The sequence below is a fragment of the Ammospiza nelsoni genome, chromosome 8 (genome assembly GCF_027579445.1).
Source record: "Ammospiza nelsoni isolate bAmmNel1 chromosome 8, bAmmNel1.pri, whole genome shotgun sequence".
Classification (NCBI taxonomy): domain Eukaryota; kingdom Metazoa; phylum Chordata; class Aves; order Passeriformes; family Passerellidae; genus Ammospiza; species Ammospiza nelsoni.
The window spans coordinates 38,028,546-38,047,847 of record NC_080640.1 but is presented as its reverse complement, the minus strand read 5'-3'; the positions used below and the strand labels follow the sequence as shown (position 1 = coordinate 38,047,847).

General features: G+C 41.6%; 1 protein-coding gene across 2 annotated transcripts in view; it reads left to right on the top strand.

Annotated features, from left to right (window-relative positions):
- Window positions 1-19,302, top strand: part of CTNNA3 (catenin alpha 3) — a 416,298-nt gene that overhangs the window by 20,532 nt on the left and 376,464 nt on the right. For both annotated transcript variants that reach the window (XM_059476985.1, XM_059476984.1), the window contains exon 5: window positions 7,840-7,959. In XM_059476985.1, the coding sequence (XP_059332968.1) occupies window positions 7,840-7,959 (120 nt within the window). The remainder of the gene's footprint in view (window positions 1-7,839; window positions 7,960-19,302) is intronic.

Below are 19,302 nucleotides of genomic sequence, written 5' to 3'. Positions count from 1 at the left end.
TGTAAACTAGAAATAACAGGTGAGTTTGAAAGGATTTGGTAATCCTGGGAGGAATTTCAAACTGCATGTTCACAACCACAGCTTTGTGAACAGGAAATTAGCTTTTTTAGAAGTTTTGCTAATAAAGTGAAGTGAATTTTAGCTGTTTAATGAATAGTATCAGATTGTCCCTGAGCAAAAAGTGAATAAATGGGTGTGTAAATAATGCTTACTAGATGCCAGTACAAACCCTCAGTGACTGCTCACATTCTGGCACAGAACGCTCCTGGCCACTTGTGGAATTCCCAGTCCTATAAGGCTCTGAGGGTGCAGTGCAAACAGGAAGATCCTTTTGGAGTTCACTGAAAAAATAAAGTACATCACACCATAAAGAAAGGTTTTCCTTCCTTAAATATATTTTTTTTAAACAGGGAACAGTTTAAATAATTACCTATCTCTGTCTGAGTTTCCATGTTTAAAGAGTTTGGGGTCTCTGAAGAAACAACTGAGTTCTGAAAAATGTGGTCAGACAAAGGACTGTCTTCTGTATTGCACTCTGATTCAGAGCTGTGTTAGCAGCTCATCCGTCATGGTTAGTGATACTCGATATTATTTAATTAAGTGAATTAACAGACTAATGGTATTGCTTAAATCTATTGATCGGAAGAGAACAGCAGGGAAGTAACAAGTTTGGAGAATTTCATTCAAAGAGCATTGGCAGTCTGTCTGTCTCTAATCAGTTTCAGATCATGCTGAGCCAACATGTTTTAGCTGCCTTTTTCCTCTTCATGTCCTGCTTGTAGATTTACTGTGCAAGTCTTCGTATTTCTCATGAATGCCTCAGACAGCCTGATCTTTACAAAATGCAGTTCTTTAAAACTCCTGTCAGGGAAAAAAAGAGAATGGCTACACATAGGAAGCAACATGTGAAGCTGGGCCCTGTGAGTGCTGTCTGTTCCTCCCTTTCCTGCAGAGTATTCAGCAGCATTAAAAATGCTCTTAGCAAGAGCTCAGTAGGGTTACATAGAATGAAAGAGGAAAGTCACCCTGGGCTGCCCCGTGTTTCAGGTCTTGGGGCATGGTTCAGCTCCCAGAGCTGTTAATTGATCCAGATCCCTGTGTGGAGCCTTCCTTCCCCCCAGCAGATCACTTTGGCACGTGGATGGTGTGAGTGTTAGGTGGTGGAGCTGGTCACTGAACATTTCATTTTGGGCTGGGGGGATTCATTCTGCTCCCATCCCTGTGCTCAGCTTCAGGGGATTGGGTACCTGGGAAACAGCTGGTCCTGCTGCAGAGGATGGAGACAGACAAGTACCTCAGACTGTTCCTCTTTGTTTGTCACTCTGTGTCCCCCTGCATCCAGTGAAGGATGGTGATTGTCCTTAGCCCTCCTTTTGTTCCTGATGTGTTTATAGAAACCTTGATTTTTACAGCAGTAGCCAGAATAAATTCTAACTTCTTGCCACCTTCCTTACTTGGGCATGGGTGACTCCTGTGGCAGGGAGACTTCTGGAGCATTAGGAGTGTTAAGAAGGTGACAGGAGTCTTTGAGAGAGGATTTGGCTTCTCCTTTGGTTCCCACTCCTATTTATTTTCTCATCAAACTGAGATTCCTGCTGCCAATGAGAGGCTTGTCTGTGGTGCATGGGATGCAGTTGTTTGGAATCAGGGCTACAGTGCTAATAATCACACTGCAAATTCTGTGGCACCCTGTGATGTGCAGAAAATAACAGAGGAAAAGCAGCTTCCAAAGAATTGCTTTTGGAGCTGGCTTTTTCAAAGTGAGTGAGTAGGAATCTGGATCCACTTCTGTGCTTGGTACATGAGCCCCTTGACTGCTCCTTTGTAACTTGTAAAAAGAAATAATTGTCAAGCTGTGGGGGGATAAATTCTGACTGGAATGTTGAGTTGTAAACTTAAAATAAAGCTTGGGGAGATCTGTAACATAAAGGTGGTTTGTAGAGAGGTTAATACAATGCTTGAAGTCATCAGAAGTACAGGTGAGTGTGAGAAGTCCATATCGTGTCTGGTGAGGAAGTTGGAAGGTGGTAGAAAAGCAGAGGCCTGTTTGAAATAATTGTTTGGGCTGTGCAGATGCTGCATGCTGCAGTCAGTGACCAGTGCTCCACTGCAGCTGCATGCTGCAGTGACCAGTGCTCCAGTGCAGCTGCACGCTGCAGTCAGTGACCAGCGCTCCAGTGCAGCTGCACGCTGCAGTCAGTGACCAGCGCTCCACTGCAGCTGCACGCTGCAGTCAGTGACCAGTGCTCCAGTGCAGCTGTATGCTGCAGTGACCAGTGCTCCAGTGCAGCTGCACGCTGCAGTCAGTGACCAGCGCTCCAGTGCAGCTGCATGCTGCAGTCAGTGACCAGTGCTCCAGTGCAGCTGCACGCTGCAGTCAGTGCCCAGTGCTCCAGTGCAGCTGCACGCTGCAGTCAGTGACCAGCGCTCCAGTGCAGCTGACTCTGTTGGAACCTGTCAGGGAAAGAATGTGGCTGAATCTTCCCTTGGGAGTGTCTGTGGCTGTGTTTGCCCTCTGCAGCAGCAGGCATCACCACTGAAGTGCTGTGCTTTTAGGAGATTAATTTGGAAGTGATGTTCTGAAATTTCCTTCTCTAGAGTGCTAATATGGGAAGGCACAATCTAGGCTGGGAAAATAATCTTGGGAAGTTATCTTCTCCTGGCAGGTTATTTATTGGTAGTGGAGCAGCAGAGTTGGTGTAATGTAGAATGGCTTGTCTGATCAACAATTCAAGCATGCAGAGATCATTCTGATTGAGAGAAATGTGTTTTATAACTCATTTGTGCTTTGGGAGGCAGAAATGAGGAAATGAATGCAAAATAAACAGTCTCTGCTTTATCATCAGAGTGTGTGTCTTCAGACCTCTTTAAAATGACAGCAAAATCATCTGATATTTTCTGAATGGAAAAAGCTGTGAGCTGCTTTCTGTAAACCTCTCCAAAGAAGGCACATTGCCCATTCCATTACAGCAAAATAGGAGAAGTGCAGCTTTTTTCTCATAAGTGTGTGTGTTCAGTAATTGGAATTTAAGAGGGGTTGTGAATGGCTTTTTTCCAGCCATATCTCTGGGTAATTTAAATAGTACATTTAGTTATAATTTAGTCTTTTAAAGAATCGGTACCTTCTCAAAACAGAAAGGGATATTTTTTCAATGGACAGCTTCCTTATGTCAAAATGGAAATAAAATTTGCTTCTTGTCCTTAAGTCAATTCATATTAATCCATATGAAAGTAAAGAGAAGTGTTTTACCAATGGAGAAAGTAGCTCAGTGCTACTGTACTGCCCTGTGCAGTGGAAGATGGTAATATTGATACTCTGAAATACAAATACTCTGATTTGTGCAGCTCTAGATGAACAGAAAAGAGCCATTTCTCCTAATTTGTGAATAACAGAGTGGAGAGGCAGGATGGGCTGCCCCCATCCCTCTTCCTGTTTATTTGGGAATTGAAAAATGCTTACCAGGAATATGGCTTTGTGCTCTGTATTCAGTGATGTTACTTCCCACATTTCTGAATTATTAGCAGTGAAGCACTTTGCACTGCATGTTTATAATCTCATAATTCTGTGTCCTGGCCCCCTCTTTAGCTGGTAAGCCATTAATTTTCATGGCTCATATTGAAGATGAAACATAGTAAATTTTGGCTTAAGCAGTATCAAAATTTTGTATGATTAGTTAGTTTAATATGATTTCATTTTGAAATGTGCAGCCACTCTTTTCTTTGATCTCAGTGCCTCATTTTTGTTACATATGACAGCAGAGCAAAAGTTCCAAGGCTCCTGAATGTAGGCAGAAGGATAGTGGAGAAAACCCTCAAAAATGCTATGTCAGAAGCTCATAAAGACAGCAGAGGATTCTCAGCTGTTAATCTGCTTTACTGCAGGAGAAACTTCAGCCAGAGCTCACCTCTCATGTTTGACAGTGCAGTAAGATGTGAGACCACAGGACTTGCAGTCCTGCTGCTTACAGTCACACTTGCTAATCTGATAACTGTGTCAGTATCTGGGGGGAGGCTCAGGATTGCTGAGATTCATAAAGTTAGAGAGTTTTAAGAAAATAGTTAAAAGACAGGCCTTTGAGAGAAATTTTGTGAACATTGCTAATACAGCGAAAAGTTTTCTAAGCAGTAGAGCAGAGGTGACAAATAGCACAATAAACCTCTGTAGAAGTAGCTTATAGATTGCAACAAAGTTATTTAATGTATATCTTAAAAAAGTTAGTATGAATAGATCTCTGTCTCTTATGAACAAATCATTGTGTTAACTACCATTACATGTGTTTCATATGATTAGATAGAATTCTTGTCAATATGTTTTGCTCCATGTGTGATTAGCTGAAATCTAAGCTGAGATAGTTTTATGCCATGCTGTAATGTCACACCCCCTTAGCATTTCCTTTAAATCAGAGAGCTGTGAACATCCTGTCTCCATTGTCCTAACAATGTACTGAGACTGATGTGCTGAATAAATAGCTCACGACACTAGTTCAAATTTGCCCTGTCTCCGTTCGTTTGTAAATATCAGCCAGCAGCAAATGGTGCCCACCTTACCCTAGTCAGGCACATCACACTTCCAGGCATGGAGGCTGTGTTGTAGCACTCTTCTGGCCCATCCACATCCTCTGAAAGTGTGATCCTCATCCCTTGCAGAGTTCTGATGGTGTTTGTTGCTTTGTGGTACCTACAATGGGACAGTGAGGGTTGAGTCACTTGAGTGAAGCACTCACTGTGCTGGTTTCCAGTTGGATGAGCACGGAGCCTTCATTCGGCCATGGATTGATGGTGCCTGCTCAGGACATTGGGGCTGCTGTGTCATCCACCTGCTGTACCGGCCCAGGTGCTGGGCTCTGCTTCTGCTTTTGGTAGGTTGGGGTTTCCTGTGACAGGAATGCTGTGATGTTAATGAATATAAAGCCATGCTCTTCTCTTTGAGCTACAAAGTTGTCTGTGCCACTATCAGTGCTGGGAAATTACCTGTGGTACTTGACAAACAGAAGCAGCTCTGATAAATCATAGAGATATGATTTTAGCACAGAGGGAAAATGAGTCCAGGTAGCTACCAAGTAGTGCCACTGAGCAAAAGTAGGGAAGGAATGCTACTCCTCAGCTTCCAGAAACTGTTCAAAGCACTTTGAAAATGTAACAGGCAGAAAAGAGCTTCTGTAAATCTTTTAGGATTATTTATATTTGGTTATTGGTAAGAGAAAAAAAAGTCAAGAAGTCTGATATTTCTTTTCACCTCTAGACAGGGGAGATGAGAGAGGTTTTTTTACCACTCCCAGAATGCTGGTTCACTCTGATAGAAGTATGATGCAGAAAGATCCATATTTAGTTTTAACATATGTGCTGATAACCTTTGAATGTCCAAGGCACAATTTTCTGATTTCCTGCTGATGACAGTGGAAAGAGCATATCTATGTTTTCTTAAAATTGCTTGGTTGATATTTTATTTACTTTTGAGTTAAATTTTTAAGAAGTGTTTCTCCCTTAGATCTAAAGACAGATGTGGATGTTCCGGCCGTTACCCATCAATTTTATTGAAGCATGTTGCCCTTGTAGTTACACATTTGATTTGTATTTGATTGTGCTCTCATGCTGCTTCTTATATCTCTTTGCAGAGAGCCAAATGTATTATTAATGCTTAGGTTGCTGCAGGACATCAGGAAGTGAGTGATCTTGCTAGCAGAGCTCCTGTTAATGAAGAATGGAAGCTGTGGGATTAAGCACATCCTTAAAAGGATGATGATGATTCTACAACTGTATTGTAGTCTAACATGTTGATGATTATCTTAAAACAAAAAAAGACCCCTCAAGAAGAGACTGTACCTTCTGTTTATTGAGTGAGTTTGGGAATCATTGGAGACTTTTTCCCTGTATTGTTCAATCCCACAACAGGGTGCAACAGCTTTGGGCTAAGTTCTGGAGAAACATGTCAAGGTTTGAAGCAGAAGGTGCACGATGAACTTGCCAGAGACATAATGAGCAGTTTCTTACACACTTGAAAAAAAGCAAAGACTATGGGGTGCTTTTGGTCACCTTAAAATGAACTCAGATCATGCTTGCAAATAGTTGCTTCCAGCTAAGGGGTTAGCCAGGAGTGGGAATTGATGAAAGCAAACATTGCAAATGCAAGGCTTTCAGATCAGCTCTGGAGCAGAGATAAAATCTGAAAACAACAAATCACACAAAAATAAGATAATGAAGTCAAACAGAAAAGAATAGAGAATATTGCAGTTTTGTCTTAGCATGTGTGGTCTGTCAGCCATGTCGGTACAGAATTCAGGAACATAAACTTTGGGTGAGAAAGTTTTATTTTCTTTTTTGGTAGCAAACAATTTAAATACAGCTATAAAGTCTCCAGTTAACCTCTAGTAGTACTGAATGAGGTAGAGAGTAAGATAAATTACAAATAGATGGAAACACTGCCTTAACTTGCCTTTTGGTTATGAGGGCAGTGAGGCTGAAATAAAGGCTGCAGAGCAGCAAACAAGATGTGCTAACTTGCCTGAAGGTTGCAGGCAAGTTGTTGTAAGTTGTCAGTGGAAATCCACTGCAGCTGCAGTTGCTTATTATCCCCAGGGAGAGGTACCTGGGGCTGTTCAGCATCAGCTGCAGCTTGAGCTGAGTCACCTGCTCAGGGATGAGGGGCTCTGGAACACTCCACATCCATGATGGCACGGGCTGTCAGTGATGTTGTCAGCTTCTTAAAAAGGGACAGAAGATGAGTGGAGGTTTGGCTTTGTTTTCTTTTTTTTTTTCTTTTTTTTCTTCTCCTTCTGCTCCTGTGGTTCATTATTCAAATTCAGTGTCTAGTTTAAGCAAAAGCACAGAGTAATGTGGGCAGTACAGAGGTGCTTGGCTGTCCAGAACTGACTGGGAAGCAGTGCATTGCCTCATTCCCTGGGCACTGATACCACAGGTGGCCTTCACCTATAGGCCCTGGAACTGCAAGAGGCTCAGTCAGTATTTTGGAAGGATTTACAAGTGTGCAGTTCTTCCTGAATATGTCAGTGTAAATATATGTTGATAGACTCTATGGTAATCACAGTGATAACAAAATATTCCTGAGCTACCTGCAGCCATCACGTGCTCATGAGGTGAAGAAGGGAATTTACAGCTGGGAAAACAGCAAGAGGAGAAGGCTCACGATTTCCTGAAGGTAGCAAGGAAGCTGAACCTCCAGTTCTCCTCTGACACAAATCTTTACCTTTCTGTTACAGTTCCTACGGCTGGGCTGGTGTTGTGCATCTCTGAAAAATACCAGTCCTCTTCTTAATAATAGTGTGTGCGTGAAAGAAGTTTTAAATTTAAAAGTAAGGTCTGCAGTGAAGCATAATTGGAGTTGTCACAGTGTTCATGCAGAATGTGGGCACGTTGCCTGAGGTGATTATCTGGTATTAAATTACTCTTAAGTAAATTAACTTGATAAGAGGCACCCTGTGATTTCTAAGTTCTGCTGTTATACTTGATAGAATGAGTTCATGGCCTGTATAAAGTTGCATACACTTTTCTTGGTTGAAAAGAAAGTATTTAAATCTGTGGGAATTTATTACTTCCTGGAACTTGGCATAGAAAAAGAACTCACCTTTAGAGATTGATTGCTTGTGTTTGGTCTGACTATGAAATGAGAGGATCTCATTTAATTGAGGAGGGCATATGTACAATGCTTTGAATTCTGTGATTGGTTTCAAAACAAAACTGCAGGAATGTGTGAAAGGTTAGAGGTGACAAAGCTCAATAGCATAAGTATTTAGTAGAAAATAATTGTAATACAGAATGAAACACAGCAACTGTATGAATGATGATTTTTTTGTTGGCTTTGTTTTTTTATTTTCCTCACAGTTTCAAAGAACATTTGAGTCTTTAAAAAATGTATCCAGTAAATCTGATCTACAGAAAACCTACCAAAAGTTTCAAAAAGATCTGGAAAACCTTGATTACTTGGCATACAAACGTCAGCAGGTAAGACCATGGAGGTGTAAGAGGACAGAAGGCTGGGCATGAAGAGGGTGGGTGGTGGAACTGCTGTGTTGGGTGGAGTCGCTGCTCTGCCGTTGGGTTTTGTGCTTTGTGCAGTGCCAGGGGGTGGCAGGGGCAAGTCTGCCTAAAGCCTGTGGTGCTGGACTGCTGGGTTTTGGGTTTGCAGCAGAGAGAAGCACAGGCAAAACCAGTAAGTGAGACTCAGCAGGCATTAAAAGTGCATTGACATGTTATTATCTAAATGGAAGTGTGTGCAAGTACTATTTGCAGTCTTTTACTTGAAAAATTAGCCAAATTCACATAAGTCAGTGGAATGCAATACTTTCTATGCATGCAAACCACTAATTTTTTCTCCTCTAGAAATGAATTTGAGGTTAGTATGCATCAAACTTTGAAGTGCACATGGTCTTTGACTTGTATTTGCAAGTTGAATTGTTAAAACATGTTTAATGTTGTATGTTCTGACACTTATGCATAGCTGATGTGAAAATATTGCTATGGGTATTCACTAATTTTCTTCTCTTGATGATAAAACAAGATTTACCTCTTCCACAGCATGAGGGTAAAAGCTGCAACGTTTGTATGAGGGTCTTTGTGGTTTGTGTTTTCCTGGATTCTGTCACTTGGTGTCAGTGTTGCCAAACAGTTCCTGTGCTTGGGGCAGATCACTGGCAGCTATTTGTGTCAGGTAATTGATTAGATTAATTTGTCTTAGTTAATTTGCATTGTTTACCTGAGCAGTAGTTACCTGGTTATGGGGAGGAGAGTTTTACCTGCTTGTTCATGCCAGGATTTTCATTTCAGTAGAACTTGCTGGAGAACCTGCAGTGAGGGATTTGAAAAGTGCATGGATGTATTTAGTGTAGAAGATGCTTTGAATTTTGTCCTGCTTTAAAGAGAAAGTAATCTTCTTGTGAAAAGATTGAGAATTGCTTGGATTACTGTGCAAAAATTGCTGACCTGCTTTGGGACTGAAGCTGTTGTGACTTCGGGAGATATTTATGGAGTGTTTAATTGATATTATGTTTAATTGATAGCACATTTAATTGATAACAATTTATCTACAGTTGTATTAGGCTAAGGGTATATTCATGGCTAAATGCTGAGTAACTGCATCTGTTTGGAGACAAATTTTTGTATATGACTGTGAATCTATTGCTGGTAAAATAAGGGGTTTCCATGCTGAAAGCAATCAATGTTGCCTTTGAAAGAAATAGTTATCTGCTTCTGTACCTTTTCTTCAGACATGAGCCATGAAGTGCAGCGTAGCAAGGTACTGCTTCAGTGGGAAGGTTTACAGGACAGATGGGAAATCACAGCTGGGCTTTTTAAAGGGTCTTCAAAATGTCCCACATTGACTCTGATTCATAAATGTAGAGCAAACTTCTGTGAGTGGCAGACTTGTTTGGGGTGATGGTTGGGCAGCACCCACTAGGGAAATTCCTGTGGGTTGGGAATATCTGTTTGTAGCCAGGCTGCCATTTTGAAATGTGCCAGGAGGTGCCTACGTCCCAGAAATGTAGATTTTCTTTCTTGTCCAGGAGATAGTCTGGCAATTCCTTTGAATTAAAGCAAGCTTTTCATTTCCTGGATACTTTCTCATCTCTGAAATTTGACAAAAAAGAATAGCTGCATGCCACAATGAGTACTAGAACTTATTCTCTTGCTCTGTGACTTTGTGGAATGTTTCCAGTAAAAGCTAAGTAAAGTTTACATTGGTTTGTATCAACCTCAATATTACCACCCTTGCAATATGAATATTGACAGGATAAAATGTTCAAGCACTTGGGGATAAGGTGGGACTTGGTGATAGATCCCAGCTGTGCTCTTGGGATGCTGTGGTAGGTGCACACTTCCTCTTCTCTTCCCTGGGTCTTTGTTGCTGTTGGAGGGAAATTGTCCATATAGTGTTCAGCTGCAATGGCACTGGTTTAAGGTTTATTATAATTAACTTACTGTAGGGTCATTTGAGGAGAGCTGGGCAATAGCTGCAATAAAAATGGACTTACAGTGAGGTTCAGTGGTATTTAGCACCTGTCAAACTGAAAAATTGCCACCGTTGCTGCTGTTCTTAGTGCCAACAGTGCCTTTAGGATGCCTGGAGCAGTGCTGGCTGTAATCCAAAGACATTCAGTTTTTGACTAGAAGGCTCCATCAACGTGTCATCTTATAGCTGACAACAGGACTTCAGTATGTGCACACACACTAAAGCAGGATCCTGTTGTAAAGTATTCTGATTTAAGGTTTGCTTGTTTGATGTTGATTTTATGCCTTCAGGGAAATTGTTTTTAAAGGACTGAATCTATGGGAAATAATTCTGGTTAATCCATTTTAAAAATAATTTTAGGATTTCTTTCTGATGTTTGTTAGATTTAGAAATGTTTTAAAAAGTTATGTTGGAAACAGAAGGAGATAAGGGCTGTATCAAAGACATTTATGGGGCACACAGTGATTTAGTGTGCTTGTGGGAAATAGTGCTTGCAGAAGATGCAGCAGAGCCATTCCCTGTTCTGGCTCACAGTCCCTTGTTGTCAGTACTGCAGCTGCCTTCATGATCATACAGGTCACATTTGAATTTTGAAAGGTTTAATTTTGAATGAAGACTTCAGTCAAATGGTACTTATTTTTGTTAAAATGGATTAAAGGCACTTGTAATCTTCAGCTTTGATTGTTCACTTTGGTGGGAGAGAATCAGAAGAGTGAAAGTGAGAACTTGTGGGTTGATAAAATAATTTTAACAGATAAAGCAAAAGCCATGCACACAAGGAAAGCAGAACAAGGAACGGATTCCCCACTTCCCATGGCTGGGCAGGTGTTCATCCAGCCCCAGGAGAGCAGGGCCCCACCACGTGTGACAGTGACTGGGGAGGACAAACTCCATCACCCTGAATGTCCTTTCCTTCCTTCTTCTCCTGCCCAGCTCTGTGTGCTGAGCACGGCCCCACATGGGCTGGGAAATCCCTTGGGTCCCTTGGGCTCAGCTCTCCTGGCTCTGCCCCCTCCCAGCCCTCACTGGTGGGGCTGGGTGAGGCCAGAGGAGGCCTTGGCTCTGTGTGAGCTCTGCTCAGCAATGCCCAAACCATCCTTGTGCTGCCAGTGCCCAAACCATCCCTGTGCTGCCAACACCCAAACCATCCCTGTGCTGCCAACACCCAAACCATCCCTGTGCTGCCAGTGCCCAAACCATCCCTGTGCTGCCAACACCCAAACCATCCCTGTGCTACCAACACCCAAACCATCCCTGTGCTACCAACACCCAAACCATCCCTGTGCTACCAACACCCAAACCATCCCTGTGCTGCCAACACCCAAACCATCCCTGTGCTACCAACACCCAAACCATCCCTGTGCCACCAATGCCCAAACCATCCCTGTGCCACCAACACTGATTCCAGCACAAATCCAAAGCACAGCCACTGTGGAAAACACCTGAACTCTACCCCAGCAAAAACAGCACAGTATGAGATTTGTTCACTGAAGTGCTCCACTCCAGCAGCTGGAGAGAAGTTTTTGAAAGAGATTATCACTTATCAGCTGGCAGGTTTATTTTGTGGCAGACCCTTTAAAAGTATGCTGGAAATTGGAGGGAGTTCAAGGTGAATTTTTGTTGTCAAGAAAACAAGCATGATTATAGAAAGCTGACTGAGCTCCTTAAGTTATCTGGAAAAGGTTATGGCTTAGAAATGTCAGGAATAGACTTAACTAAATCTTTATTCTAGTACAGGGAAATATGAGAAGAGCCAATGGATGGCAGTCAGACAAGTTCAAACCAGAAAACAAATGAGCATTTTTGACCATTAACTCCTGAGAGGACTTAGTTAAGAGGTGCAGTACATTAATCACTGCTTGTAGCCTTTGAGTCCGTTGTCCATACCTTTTGAAAAGATGTGAAATAACTGAGATGCAAATTAAAGGGCAGGAATTATGGATCTTTCTGTGGCTTATGCTATTGGGGGACTTTGAATGGGAATTCACTTTTTTCCCCCCTCCACTTAAGAATGACACTACATTTGGTTGTTTGTTGGAGGGTAAAGGCACAATTCTGTCTTCTGAATTGCCATCCTGGAATAACAAATGGGTGTTCTGTTGTTCTGTTTTGTATTTACCACTCTACCACTGTCTAATGTTTTAGATTTTAGGGTTGGATGTGTTGAGATCTTGTTTAGGAATTTTCAAAGAAGTCTTGTACTTTACTCCAGAGTAATTTTAAGGACATATGGGGATTTGATTCCCATTAGATTTCTGAAAATGCCTTCTTTTGTTTTCTCCTTTAATATGTACTCACACACTATTGATTATAAAATGAGACTATAGGTTCTATTTCCAGTATTGTAGCTGCTTATCTCCCCTTGACATAGGAACAACATCTATCATGTTGTTGTGTAATTAAAATGGTTGATTTATGCATTCTTTTTTTAAAAAAGCAAACTCCAAATTAGTCTCAGTAGCTAAGATAGTGAAAAATTATGACAATTCTGTTCTCAGCCACCTGACTTGTTTTAGTAATTCCATGATTATGGCTCTGTCATTTGGTCCTTGCTTCTGTCTGTCCTGTGTATCTCTGTGGCTTGCTAATGGGTGAAGAGGTTTTCCTTTTCCCTGCTCACCTGAACGTGCTCATATTCCCTGTGCTTACAATTTTTACATGTATTTGGAGTTGTAGGGGGAAGGCTTTCATATCAACACTTCCCCATTTTCTGTCTTTGCCTGCATGCTAAACCTCTGAGAACAAAAGTCATGCCTCCCCTCATCTTTCCAAAGCTCAGACTGCTGCTGTTTCTATGAAACTGAATTAGTTTGGGCTGTGCCCAAGATATCTTCAGTTTGGATAAAAGATTCCAGTCTAGTCTTGTCTGATAAATGTAGCTGAAATGTCTTGGGGGCCAAGGATGGATGATGCTTTACGTTCAACCAAGAAGTCACCAGGTAATTTAACAACAAACAATACAAAATTGAGTGTTACAGTGGGAAGGAAATGAGATCTTCAGCTAGAAATTAAATGACAGAGACAACTAAGTAATGTTACAAGGGCATGACTTAAAAAGCTGTGGAGATTTTTGTGTGCATTCTACGGGGGACTTGGATACACCACTGATTTTGCCCATGAACATTTGCTATGGTACCATGTGTATCTCCTGTAAGCCATAATGGTACCATATGAATATGAATATGGAACCATTATGAAATATGAAATATTGACATATGAAATTTGATGTGTTGGGTGGTTTATCTCAGTGGGAGGTAGTGGCTAAGATTAAAACTCTGTTTTTCCAGTTGACTGGAAACCAATTTATTTTTTCCTCCTAATGAAATAGAATGATAGTTCAGGTGATATGTTTATGCTACAGTGGGATAAAGCCAGAATTTGGGGGTTGTAAATGAGGTCAGAGTCTGAGGAGAATGGTTCCTAATGAGGCACTGATAACTGATTTTATGACAATTGCAGTATTCTGTTAGGCAGCAGTGTCTCAAGGGGAAAAACAATACTGCAGTTTTATACAGTAGGAGTGAGGTGAGCTTTTTCACTTTCCTGTGAAGTGTTGCCTATTTGGTTGTTTCAGATCATGCATTGTGCAGCTGACTGTTCCTGCCCACATGTGATGACTTGTGCTCATCCTCAGTGTGTCCTGTCTGAGAAAAACACACCTATTTGTGAACATTGCTGTGAGTTCAGCTTCTGCCCTACATTGACTAATGGCTCCTTGTCTTCCCTCCCCCTCAGGAAATAATTTTCCTTTTCCTTTTCCTTTTCCTTTTCCTTTTCCTTTTCCTTTTCCTTTTCCTTTTCCTTTTCCTTTTCCTTTTCCTTTTCCTTTTCCTTTTCCTTTTCCTTTTCCTTTTCCTTTTCCTTTTCCTTTTCCTTTTCCCTTTCCCTTTCCCTTTCCCTTCTTTTTTTCTTATCCATGTTATGCTCAGTAGTGAGGCAACCAAAACAGACCCCTGTAGAAAATTATTTAATGCATTTCTGTAGTTGCTGAGACTCACTGGTAAGTGTTCTGAAATCTCCATTGATTCCAGAGAAATTGAATCAATTTTTCCCATTTATTTACGTAGAAGTCCTGTGAAGGATGTCAGAATCTAGTCATATAATGAGATACTTGCTACTAATCCTATGACTACAAGCCCGGACTCATTTGGCAAGACTTGATCTGGACAAAGCTGTGGTGGCTGTTACTCATTCCTGCATTTATTTCTAGGTGAATAAAGCAGTGTCTGTCGTTACTTGCTGTAATTGTTTTTGCTCAGGAATGGAAGTGTGGCTGATGAATGAGTTGCTCAGTTTCTGTCCCTGGCAGAGGAGGGCTCAGGTTTGTTTCCTTGCAGGGTCCTGTAGTCATGCAGATCTGCACTGTCTCACGCTGGATGTTGGAGCAAGGAGTGTTCAGCAGCATTTCCGTGGCCCTGATGGCTCATTCAGCCCACTCCATGTGGAACACGTGCCTGTTTGTTTGGCAGGTTTTTGTCATGCCTCTCCAAGAGAGCCAGCATTAAACTGCAATGGCTTTCAGAATTTCACGTAGTTCCTCCTCCTTTGTCACAATCAAATCTTATAAATGCTATAAAACCTAACACTTTCATAGTTGTGCATGAGAAGCAATATTTATGTGTGAATGAGGTCTAAGTGCTGACTTCCTCTCTCTGGAAATAATTATGGAACGTTATTTTCAAAGACTGTGCTGAGTTCTTTGTCCCTCTGCTAGATCTACAGCTTTGTATGTTTTTATGGGTTGAAATCATCACCTAGTAAAGTGATATACGGTTCTTGGCTATAATTGAAGGAGAAAATGCATTCCCTAATTTTCTGGGAAGTAACATATCTGCATATTCTACAGAAAAAGCAAGATTTAGAGAGGATGCTTCCTTTGTTGAACACTATAAAAACGATGGATGTGCTATTTTGATTTGACATGCTTTTCTTTCCTTTCTTGAAATTAAATGGCCTGGAGCAGTAGGGAGTGATAACTATAAAAAAATTCTTTACTGAATTGTAAAGGAAAAAAGAGAAGTGGGAGATAGATGTATAAATGTCTTGTAAACATTTTCACATTTGCTTTCTCACAGCTATCTTGTGTGACCTTCAGCAAGCCTCTTAGTACCAGATCTACTGGAGGACATCACTAAGTGCCTTCATCCAAGAGTTAAAGATTTATTGCTGTATAAGGACTTGCCAGTAAGGTTCTGTGGGTATTTGAAGTTCCTTTTTTCAGGCTTTAACAGATTTATGTCAGTCTAGGTAAAAAGTTCAGTCTGAGGACAAGTGACATTTTTACAGGCTCAGAGACAGTAAGTACCATATAGTCTGAGCTAATGTTTTTGTTTGTGGTGAGAGGTTTTTTTTTGTTTGGGGATTGGTTCATTTTTTTGTGCTTTTTTTCTTAGTATGAGAAAAACTGCTATTTAGATGCTGAAAGGATGCAAGTTAGAAGTGCAATAACAGTTTGGAATGCAGAGCTCTGATTACTAAAGAGTGGCTAATGAGTGATGTTATGTCCTGGTGAAAATGACAGTAATAGTAGTTTGTGAAAGAGTTATCTGAGGGGAATGTTAGATTGTATTGATCCCAGCCTGACAGACACACACCAGCTTCTCACAGAAAAATAAATTCCATATAAAATGTTTCACTGCCTTGGTGCTTCGTAAAAATCAGATCAGATGAAATGCAAAGCCTTGCAGAATAACTGAGCTGTAAATGGAAAATGGTTTGAGAGCATAAAGCTTGGGAATGGTGGGCAAATCCTGCAGGAGCACTGCTGCTGATGTGTTTGCTGCAGGAACTGGTGGCAGGCAGCAGCCTGAGCAGACTCTGCCAGGAGCAGCTGGGTCTGGCTGTCTGTCTGAAGGCTCAGCTCGGGGTGCACTTGCTGTGGCCATAGCACTTGGCCATTCCTCAGTGCTTTAGTAGATAGAACATCAACACAGGAGATAAAAACTTGAATTTTGGGCAGGGTGTAAGGGTTTTTTTCTTATGTGGTAGCAGGTTAGGAGGTAGAGGTGGGGATCTCTGTCTTCTGTGAAACTCAAGTTCTGTAACCAGATAGGATTATGTACCAGGGGGGCTTCTTAGCTTTTCCCTGGCTCACAACCTTGTTTTGAGGGAAGAACTTGTTAGCACTGTTTGTGAGGGTTCTGACCCTTGGTAATCACTCAGCCTTTGGATTCCAGCTGTTCTGGGTAAGCTGGAGCAATGCTACACAGAGCTGAAAAAAAACTAAGGAGAGAAATCACTGTTACATACCCTGACAAATTATTTATTACTCTTGTCTCAAGTCCAAGTCAATATTCCTACTCTGTAATCTGTGTGACCTTGTCAAGTTGGCCACTTAGTCCTTTATTTTATATTGTCTCTCCTTGTCCAGCATGTTCTGCATCAAGTTGTTGCATTCTATATTTTTCATTTGCATAATCCCATGTGCAGTTTCCCTCTAAAACTCACTCTTGTCATTAGCAGTTAAATTTCCTTTCCAGTCACTCTGCATCACTTTTTGCTTACTTGGCCTCCTTCCCCCTCCGAGCCTTTGTCATCTGTCATCCACACCTCATTTCTGTCGGTGCATTCTGGAGGTATTGACTCATTCATTTTGCTCACAGCAAGGTGCTTTTCACAATGGGTTCCAGCAGAGCCAGGAGTGCCACCCCCGGTGATGCTGCCTGCTGTTTGTCTGTCTGTCCCTGCACAAACAGCACCCTGCTGCTGGGGAGCTGCTCCCGCAGGGTCTGGAGGATCACCAGCTCCTGGAACACTCACAGGGATGCCGGGCATGCAGGAGGGAGGGCAGAGGATGGGTCAGGACAGAGGGCACTGCCCCAACCTCATTTTGACCTTCCTGACTTTGACTTCCTCCTTTCCATCCCTGTGGAATTTCAGGTCATATTCCCAACCCAGGCAAAATGCATCTGATTGTCTGTGATATATGGGCCTGTCATCACTGGCTCTTTTTCTCATCAGGGTTTGGGAGAGCAGTCAGACCTTGGCTGTGCTTGATGGGCCTCATCAGGCTCTAATATTTTCCTTTATTTGCTAGTTAGCTTCTTTTAGAACATGAGCCTGTATTGTAAGTTCTTCATGGTTTGAGTGTGCTGCAGCTGGTTACTTTGCAGCTGTCAGTGGCTATTCCTCAGCTGATCTATCCTGAAGTTTGCCTTTATGTGATTTAGTGAAGTTGGGCCTTTATAGATGGTGGTTATGGAGCAAAAGTTTCTTTGTAGGTAAGATTTTGACACTTGTAACAGTGCTTTTATAGCTCATAACAATAAATTCTGCTGGCACTGGGACATTGAAAGCTTTCCTGTGTCCAATTTAAATTTGTTTATTTCCTTGAGTAAATACATTTGGGTTTTTTCTGCATTAATTTGACCATGGATCTAACTTTGTAAGAACAAGAGATAGTATGTAATGAAGTCTTACTTCAGCCAAGATTTATAAATGAAACAACAATTACATTAATTTTAGCTGTTACTTGGTTGGTTAGCACTGGAGGGAGGATGATCCTTTTTGATTTGTGGGAGAGAGAAGTACAAACTGTGCCACAGGACAATTTTTTGTAGTTTATTTTAGCTAGATCACAAATGGTTGCAAAAAACCCAAATGTGCATTTTTCAGTTTATGTTATCTGCAGTTCTGAAATTGAGGACTGGATTCCCTGAGGTGCAAGAGTTTAAGAGAGCACATAGTCAAAGAGTACAGTTCTGTATCTTTTGGGTAAAGGGAACTGGAGGCTTCAATCTCCCAGTGGTGATTCCCTCTTCTGTTTCTGGGAGCTGGCAGGGAGGTGTGTGAGCAGCTCCTGCAGAAGATGTGTCTGAAGTGCAGAGTTATCTTAAGAAGTTATCTTTTTGGTTATCTTAAGAAAATACTGCAGCATTTGCCTCTTCTGCTAAGTTAGCAGAGGTCAGGAAATTATTTCAGGATCTGAAAAAGTTATGCAGCCTTTTGTTAAAGTTTCTTACTGATTATTAATTTGGAGACCAATAACAGATGTGCCTGGTCTCTGGGTGATATTCCTGGCAAAAGTGACATTTTCACTAAAAGCCAGCATTCTTAGAGCAGTAATTTGTATGTTAAAGATATGGACCTAAATGGAGAGCTAAATTCCCTGTAACTAACATTTGATTGCAGACCAAAACCTTGGAGATGCTGATGATATTTTATTGCTAAAATAATAGAGAGGATAGGTACAGGGACAATACAAGGGAAGACTATTACTTCTCTATTTCCTGCCCCACAATTACAGGGGTAGGTCATACTTTTGAAACACAAGTAAAATGATAGCCAGTCCGTTTGCACTTGATCCTTTCCCCTGTGAAATCACTGGGAGTGTCTGTGGGAGGAGTGAAGTTGTCATCAGGAAGGGTGGGTGTGTTCCCTGCTGGGCTGTGAACAGAACCTGGGCACTCGGGGAAGGGAGGTAGTGAGAACAATCATTGAGGGCATGCTAAAGTGCTCTTGATCCTGGCCTTGGCCACCTTGCTCACTTAGTGAAAATGAAATGGGAAAGTTTTTATTTGCTTTGGAAAATGGTTCATTAGAATTGCAAAGAGCTAGCTGAGAAGCTGTTAAGAATCTTGAAAAGGTTAGAACAAATGAAGATGAATTTAAAGAAGTGTGTGTACCTGTGCCTGCGTGCTGTATGAATCTTGCCTCAGTAGTAGGGATAGTCTAAAAAGGCAGTGTGTTGTCATCTTAAGTGAATGTAATCGTTTAGAGGAGAAATGACAGAACTTCTGACATAGTTACAAAATTAAAGCAGTGATCAAGGGAGGGAGAAAAAACAATTCTGAAAATAAAATACAGACAGTAATAATGTAAAAAAAGATGTGAACAATACTGGAATCCTCTGAAGAAGATGCAGTAGAGAAGTATTTTAAGATAATTCAATATAACTTGAATAAATTCTCTCTATACCCTTCAGTCACTGCCTTTAGTAGCTCATTTTGTCACTGCTTTTAATAGTGTCAGTAAAGCAGCTCCTAAAGTCTTTGTAAGCAGAGATAAGCCTCAACCCATCTTACAGGAGCCTTGCAAGGGTGTTACTAGGAATGAGATTGTGACAAATGTTGTTGGAGTTGGCACTTGGAGCATTTCTGCAGGGAGCTGTCACCTTTCCAGGGAGGCACAGAGGGAGTGGAGCTGAGCCACCATCCCCCAGAGAGCTGGGCAGGGTGTGTGTGCTCCTGGGCAGTGTGTGTGTGTGTGTGTGTGTGTGTGTGTGTGCCCCTGGGCAGTGTGTGTGTGTATGTGTGTGTGTGTGTGCTCCTGGGCAGTGTGTGTGTGTGTGTGTGTGTGTGTGTGTGTGTGTGTGCCCCTGGGCAGTGTGTGTGTGTGTG